At 39.5% G+C, this 8523-nt stretch overlaps 1 protein-coding gene across 1 annotated transcript; it reads left to right on the forward strand.

The window, feature by feature from the left end:
• The first annotated feature begins 424 nt into the window (after positions 1-424).
• On the forward strand, positions 425-8523 carry LOC115797791 (gastrula zinc finger protein XlCGF57.1-like). Its single transcript, XM_030754294.1, has 3 exons — positions 425-630; positions 3719-3989; positions 4704-8523. The coding sequence occupies exons 2-3, from the start codon at positions 3719-3721 to the stop codon at positions 6344-6346; spliced, it is 1914 nt and encodes a 637-aa protein (XP_030610154.1). The 5' UTR covers positions 425-630; the 3' UTR covers positions 6347-8523.

Consider the following 8523-nt stretch of genomic DNA (forward strand, 5'->3'; position numbering starts at 1 on the left):
CATCATCCTCTGTCCAGTATATCTACTATTCTGCCTCTGCACATGTCCAAACCATCTCAGCCTCTCTTTGTCTCCAAAGTTCAGTTTTTATATACTTGCCTTTAAATATTTCCATGTTATGTCACACAAACCTTTAGATTTTCGAAACATGAATTACTCATAAACTGTGCTGTATCATTATGAGCAAAGCTATCCATCAGTATCTAAAGTAATTCGGTGCATCTCCAGGTGCTAAAGGGAAGGAGGCCACATGAATGTGTCAGTCATCATAACTCAGCAGTTTAATGTGACACTGAAAGGGACCATACTGCACATCGCTCTCTTATTGGTGGGTAGCTTCTATTGAAATATGATAATACAACACGGGAGTAGGAACCGTCTATTGTATGGTGTTGCAAGAGGGAACAAAACAAATGTGGGACTGGCTGTCATGTAGCTGGCCTTGTTGCTGGTGTATCGAGCCTGCAGACGGATGGAGGAGAATACTCATAATTCATCAACACAATAAAGTTTCGGAGCGGCGAGAAAACAACCCGGGAAAGGCATCCGCCGGAAACGGCTCCGCCAGGTGTGCGTCAGTGCAGATGGACAGATGCTTTCGGAGTGACGCTGCCGGTGTCTGCTGCACAGGTAATTTATTCAGCCTGAAACCTCTGCAGGAGGCAGAGCATGTGGTCAGAGACGTGGAGACGTGGACGTCAGAAGATCCTGCAGAGAAATCTGTGGGTGTGGTCGAATAAGCCGGATAATAATAATGCAAATAATAACGACGTCCTTTCCCTTATCATTCTCCTCGACCTCAGTGTAAAACGTCATGGGGTCAAAGAAAGGTGTGTAGGAGGAGAGGAGGGGGAGGAGGGTGGATGTTGCTGACGTGGCTCTGGTGAGGTGAAGCTGCAGCTCACAGATGCACCACCTGTTGATAGCATGTTGTTTAATGCAGGTCATACAGAAGAAGTATCATGGTAAATAGAAACATTTATAAAGTGAAATTTATTACATCACTTCCTCCTGCCGAGAAGATCCAGTGCAGGTCCTGCCTTTGTCTGTGACTGATAACAAAGAGAGTATTTATTTATTACAGTGTCAGTGTAATGTTTATAGAATAATCGTCAACATAAACATATAACCCCAAGAATATCCTGACATATTTTAAATGAAATGAATCTGTGCGAACTCAGGTGATTCAGTCAAACAATACAGTTAAATTCTAGACCTGCCACGAGGGGTCATTCTGACCCTGTCCTGCATTAAGTCATTTCTCGAAGGAATTAAGGTGTTAATTATCAGTAAGATTTAACAAAATAAGTATTTAAGATTCGGTTTTAGGCTTTACTGATTGTAAAGGTAAAATATACATTAGAATTCACTCATAAACAGATCACACCAAACAAAACAAGCCCTAATATATCTAAATAATTTAATTACTGTAGAAGAAGAATGCTGTGGTAAAGTTAAAAAATGGATTCAGCATAATGCAGATAATTAGTTACACTAAAAACAAAGAAGGTATAAAAACAGTTCCTGCATTTTAAAACTGACCTCAGCTGGCAACAACAAAGAAAGAAACACATTTTATTACACATTTAATGAAACACATTTAATTACTGAAAAAGTACAACTGTCAAAGTTTATCATCGTCCACATTGCTCCGCCTCTGTTCCGTTTGCAGCCCTTCAGCTCCTCAGGCCTGAAACCTGTCTGAGTTCATCAAATTACAGTCCCTTATATATTTATCTATCAGTCACATCTAGCAAACTGTGGCTCATGTTACAGCACCCTTTGTATCAAAATGTGTGAAAGCAGTATCTGTTGTTAGGCAATCAGGATGTCGACTTTTACATCGATTTCTGTGGGGTCAAAATGACTGTTAGAAGTTCCCAATATGATGAATAACCCCATTTTCAGAAAAGTTATGAAGTCTGAGATTCAGCAGATTTACATCATTTTTAAAATGTCGGGAGGTCAAAATGACCCCCTTCGTGGCTCCAGTGTTAACATGCAATTCCAGTGTAAGTGCAGCTTACAGGCAGCGAGGTGGTTCAGATCAATGAGAGGACACTGAAGACAAATCAATATGTTTATCAGGGTGAACTCTTCTGTTAGAAGCTGTTGGGACTCAGGTAGAGCACAGGATTTATCCACAGAAGAGCTGCTTTATTACAAATGATTCCTCCATATGAACCTGAAATCTCTGTGTAACGGGTAATGTGTAGAAGAACATAAAACATTATTTACTGTCAGACTCTGAGCCATCTGTGTGTTAATGAAGACAATCTCACTCTGTCACCATTGCTGTGTGTGTGTGTGTGTGTGTGTGTGTGTGTGTGTGTGTGTGTGTGTGTGTGTGTGTGTGTGTGTGTGTGTGTGTGAGAAGTGCTGTGCAAAGACAGTGAGAGAGGTTTCCATCGTGTGCTGACCTCTGTAGGTCAGTATTCCACTCTGCTCACTCTGCTTACTTTCAGTTCAGCACTGCGCTGCTTCAGTAAAATCCCAGTACAGTGATCCCTCGCCTATGGTGGGGGTTACATTCCAGAGACCCCCATAGGTGAAAATCCGCGAAGTAGTGGTGTTATATTTTTTATATATTTATTTTATGGTTTATATATATTTTAAGGCTTAATAAACCCTTCCCACACTCCTAAAAACCGTTCCCACTCTCTTACTACAACTGAATTGCCGCCAGAGTACAGCTGTTTGTTTGTGAGATTCTGTAAAACTGGTCAAATCACCCAAGAAATCTTCTAATAAATAATAATCCACTCTAGTGAGTCATTTAGTCACTTCGTTGAATAAATATAGTCTGTTTTTGATGCATTCTGACCATCAGTTGGTGAGAAAAAGCATTGTAAATACTGTTTACGCACAACGGTGCACACACTCTTACTTCCTGCTCAGTTTCACGCACGGAGGACGCACTGAATACGTAGGGAGTTTATGGTTTCATGTGAAAACCCACCCCATAGTGCCATATACCCACGTGTCAGGAATTGTATTGGGTATACAGCTGTGGTTTTGGATTTTGGGTCAGACTAGACCAATCAGAACGATTGGAGAACATTTGGGGCATGTCCATAAAAGTCACATGATGCTGTCTGCTTATTATTGGCTCTGGAAAACCCATTTCATAACATGATTGGCCAAATGAGGTGTTAATCCAATTCTAAAGGTCTAGTCTGTAATAAAAGCATCGTAAGGGCGAACAGCAGCGTTACTGTGACGCTATGAGGCTTCAAAGTCGGAGAGCGCTACAAACGTCCCGCGGGCGGGCCATTGCCAGTTAATAGGTTAATTGAAAGAGAACATGGGGGTAATAAGCAAAGATCTGGGCCTGAGTCTGTGGTCTGGGGAAGGCCTCGGTGAGGATCAGCAACAGCTCCCAGGACAGGCAGATCCCCCTGTTACCAACAAGAAGTCATGAGAACTAAGAAAGGGGCAGAGAAGCAAAAACAAACCAGCATGTAGGGCAAGAAGGCATTTATAGACATACCAGATAGATGAGATTGTGAGGTGTGGTCCCACTCCTGAAATTCAAATGATTTCAGTACAAAATACACTGCAGCTTTTTACACTAGAGAGCTTTTTGTACCTGAAAATTAATTTATTTAGTGTCTCAAACTTTTCTTTTTCGAAAGGGTTTTACATGTGAGTGGTTAGTAATTTACATGTGCACAGTTTGTCAGGTATTATAATCAATAACATGCATAATATCCTGCAGATGTTGCAGATTGAAGAAGAGGTTCCCTGGAGCATGAGTCTGGACCAGCAGGACCTCCTCCATATTAAGGAGGAACAGGAGGAACTGCTCAGTGGGCTGGAGGAGGCTGATATCAACAGGTTCTCAGTCAGTGCTATTACTGTGAAGAGTGAAGATGATGAAGACAGACACCAGTTCTCACAGATTTGTCAGAGCCCAGCTGAAGACAAAAGAGAGGCAGAGTGTCCAGCCGTGTCTTCTTTTGCTGCTGCTGAGGAGTCACAGCTTGCAGGTAAGGAATTGGCTGCATCCGCTCAAAACAAAAATTGATTTCAAGATGCTTTACGCATTAATCTTACCATTCATATACATACAGCGGGTCTTTTTTTAGTGTGTTCTGAACAAGTTGCTGTTAGACTCGTGTTTGTATGTTTTCATTCATATTGTTTTCCTTGTATCCTGGTCAAATCTCCCCTACACATTTATGAGAAGATATCTGATCTCATGGCATTTTCTAGCACTAGCTTCATAATCCAAAATATTTTTTTTTTACTCCATATAAAGGCTAATTAATGAAGTGTGAAGGTAGCTTGAGAGAAGATCTAAATACTTGGTCTACATATCTTTTGTTTTTTTAAAAACCCTTCAAATCATTAGTTTGGATAAAACCATAGGGAGATAGTATCACATTACAGCATTGTTTTCAATGGTGAATCTAAATTGATTTGAGCTCAATCAATTGAGCTCAAATCAGTTTCCAAGAAATGGCCTCAAAAATATATTTACAACACTTTAAATATTAATAAGAGGTATAAGTCACAGTGATTCATGATGTGCATGTGTGTTTATTGTTTTCTATTGTTTTTGTTTGTTTGTTTGTTTGTTTTTTCTTTGACCTGTCATGTCTGGCAGTTTTCGCAATCGGAATGATAATCCGAAGGCATTATTGTACCAAACATATTTGTTTTTACAAGAAGTGTGTGTGTGTGTTTATTGTTGCCTGCAGATGTTCAGCAGATCTTGGTGATTAAAGAAGAGTTTCCTTGGAGCTCAAGTCTGGACCCAGACCTCCTCCACATTAAGGAGGAACAGGAGGAATGCTTACCTGGTCATGAGGAAGAGCAGCTTCATAGGCCAGAGGACGATGATATCACCAGGTTCCCATTCACTTCTGTTTCTGTAAAGAGTGAAAATGATGAAGAGAAACCTCAGCTCTCACAGCTTCATCAGAGTCCAACTGATGACAACAGAGAGGCAGACACTCTAACCAGCAGCTCACCTAAGCAGATAAAAACAGAAACATATCGAGAGGATTGTGAAGGATCAGAACCAGCTCGGACCCCATATCTGAACAGTCATTTACAACCGAGTACTGATGGAAAGGTTTCAGACTCTTATGAAACTGAAGTCAGTATTGATGAGGAGGAGGAGGACAATGATGATGATTGGCAGGAACATTCAGATTCTGAACTTGAAACAGAAGACAGTGACAGTGGCTGTAAAGAGAGCAACACTAATGAGTCAGGTATAAAAGGTGATATGACAAGTCAGGCAATAGAAAGGTCTACCAACTGTCTGGTTAGTAAGAAATTTTTTAGGGCGAAGCAGAATGCAGAGTCAAAGATGATAGGCCTCACAGGAGAGAAACCATTTGGTTGTGATGTTTGTAAAAAAAGATTTAGAGATCTGTATAATTTTAATAGACACATGAGAGGTCACACGGGAGAGAAGCCATTTAGCTGTGATGTTTGCGAAAAAAAATTTAGAGACCAGTATTATCTTAAGACACACATGAGAATCCACACAGGAGAGAAGCTTTTCACTTGCAGTGTTTGTGGTAAAAGATTTACACAGAGTTTAAATTTCAAGACACACATGAGAATCCACACAGGAGAGAAACCATTTAGTTGTGAATTCTGTGGTAAAAGATTTAACCAAGAGGGAAATCTGAAGATGCACAAAAGACTGCACACAGGAGAGAAACCATTTGGTTGTGATTTTTGTGGCAAAAGATTTCATCAAGAGGGAAATCTGAAGATGCACAAAACACTCCATACAGGAGAGAAACCGTTTGGTTGTGTGGTGTGTCATAAAAGATTTTCACAACTAGGTGATCTAAAAAGACATGAGACTGTGCATGCAGGAGACAAACCATTTAACTGTAGTATTTGTGGTATAAATTTTACCCAGAAAAAGTATTTTGAGAGGCACATGAACATTCATTCAGGAGAGAGGCCATTTGGTTGTGATGTTTGTGGTAAAAGATTTAACACTAAGAGAAATCTCGAGATGCATACTAGAGTCCATACAGGAGAGAAACCATTTGGTTGTGATGTTTGTAGTAAAAGATTTTCACAGATGGGGATTTTAAGGCGACATATGAAAGTTCACACAGCAGAGAGACCATTTGGTTGCGATGTTTGCAGTAGAAGATTTAACTGCAAGCGGAATCTTGACACACACATGAGAGTCCACACAGGAGAGAAACCATTTGTTTGTGATGTCTGCGGTAATCAGTTTTCACAACTAGGAATTTTGAAGAGACACATGGTAGTTCACACAGGAGAGAAACCATTTAGTTGTGATGTTTGTAATAAAAAATATTCACGATTAGAGGATCTAAAAAGGCACAAGAGTATCCACACATAAAAAAACGAAACATGCAGCTGTGGTGTTTCTCCTGAAAGATTTAACTGTAAAAAAAAATTTCAAGATACACTGGAGGAAAACTCTTTCACTGTGGTCTGCAGAGACACATGAAATCCCACCCTCTGACTGTGGTGAAAGATTAACCCCTTAACACCGAACATGTCAGCATTGTCACAACGTGTTTCAAATGTCCTGCCATTTGCGGACTTCTGGCAACAATTACCATAATAACCTTATGTTGGCTGTGAAGCGCAATGTCTCAGTTTTCAGAAACCATTTGAATTTTTCCAATAGAACAAACCGTCGCATGATGCAAAATATGTGATCAGATGTTTTGGTGGTGAGACGCTCGGTGTTACAAGCTGTTAAAGGCAGGTAACAGGTGTATCAGCAGCGATGCCCCAGTGTTAAAGGGTTAATGAAAGTATTCTGTTGATTAGGTGCAACAATAACAACACATTTACTTATATTATGAAATCACAAAAAAATCTCTCTTTGCTTGATTTTTTTAATCCAAGATTTTAACCTTGACCAAATCTGTATTTACTTTCATGACACTTATTATGTTGTATAAATCATATATCATTTGCTACATATCTTAAATATGCAACATTATTTTGTAGTAAAACTGCAATGGAACTGATCTGGAAATACATAAAGTATTTATTTTCAGTGATTTCTGACATCATGTTTAGGTGACCACAGTAGAAAGTTTTCCAGGGGCCAGAGCCTGCATTAAATTGGACTGGAAACCACTGGCTATAGGTGTAAACATGAATATACTAAGTGTACACACACTAGGCCTTTCGTATTGTGTCTGGTCATGTTTGGTCCCCCAAATCCAGTTGGTTTGACTAATGTAATCACTGCACAGCTAAGTGTACCACTTTCAGAGGGCCTGGGCACAGTGCTCATGTAAAGTGATTGCTAACTATGCCAAAACATGGAACTCCAGAACTTTAACTAATTAAAAAATCTATAATCAATGTGAGAGAACATTGTCACGGCTTCTCAAAATGGTCCCATTTTTGCCACAAAAGCATCTGTGGGTGTGATAGAGAGAGCGTGCGAGTGCAAGAGAGCCAAGCTGAGATGTTTAGAATAACTGAAGTGTACTCAGACCTGGATCGTAGTGTCAGCTCAGGCCAGTGGAAGAGTGAAGGACATTTGTGTTCAGGAAAGGTACAAGGTGCACTGTAAGACTGTTACTGTCAGCAGTAATAATGCCAAAGTAACTTTATTAACATTAAAGTTAATATTGAATCACTCTGTAACAGAACAATGTGAGATTTGCCTCACCTGATCTCTCACTGGTGTGGGCACACCCAGTCACATTTCATTGTTCAAATTGTAGAAAGCTGTGAGATGTCCAGAAAAAATTTACTTTAATAAGTAGTTGGAAAATTTTCTACCTGGTTTGGTTAGAAAAGCTGGCCCCTATCACTTTGATTTAAGCAGCTCTCAATTTTAAAGAGAGATGACATATTTTGGGTGATCTTCACAAGGAGGAATTATATCTTAAATTTTACTAGATGAACACTCAGTCTGTTTTGAAATGTAAGAATGTTTGGAGACACTTTGTGAAAACAAAAGCTGTGTAACAAGTGTACAGGATTGAGATGCACAGTGGAGCACATTGAGGGGCTTTTTTTTCAGTTATATTAAGCACACAAAGTAAAAATGTGATGCAAAGTAATCATTGACTGCTTCAGAAATGTAGAAAAGTGGCTTAAAATGTGAAATACAGAAATATGGTTGCATGCTTTTGAAAGTAAACACGCATCGAATTGCTAACATCTCTGCACTTATATTATTCAAGTGAAGATATTAATCAAGTCACAGCTATATAAACGCATTAAAAGCTCTTGTAGCAGTATGAGACATGATCATTGTTGTATGTCTACATATATAATTTGCTTACATGTAATAGTCTTCTTTGTTCTATGTGTAACTGTCATCTGACTTGTGTATGCACGCTCTTGCAGTACACAGGAATTTGCACCTGGAGCTGTGAAACATAGACTGAGCTTTTAGGGAGACTGAGTAGATTCTTCTGTGGTATGTTTGAGTAAACCTTGTTTTGTCATTGATGAACTGCAGACATTGTATGCATGTGATAACCAAGCTTTAAACAGTGAGGGTTTCCCTTTCTTTGTTCTCAGACCTTATTTGGTCTA

The sequence above is a fragment of the Archocentrus centrarchus genome, chromosome 19, assembly GCF_007364275.1.
Source record: "Archocentrus centrarchus isolate MPI-CPG fArcCen1 chromosome 19, fArcCen1, whole genome shotgun sequence".
NCBI classification, from domain to species: Eukaryota; Metazoa; Chordata; class Actinopteri; order Cichliformes; family Cichlidae; genus Archocentrus; species Archocentrus centrarchus.

Bases quoted from the DNA above. Each gene is read 5' to 3' on its own strand.
- LOC115797791 (XM_030754294.1), top strand. From the start codon at position 3,719: ATGTTGCAGATTGAAGAAGAGGTTCCCTGGAGCATGAGTCTGGACCAG. The intron at 3,990-4,703 runs GTAAGGAATTGG...TGTTGCCTGCAG, and splicing joins TGAGGAGTCACAGCTTGCAG to ATGTTCAGCAGATCTTGGTG.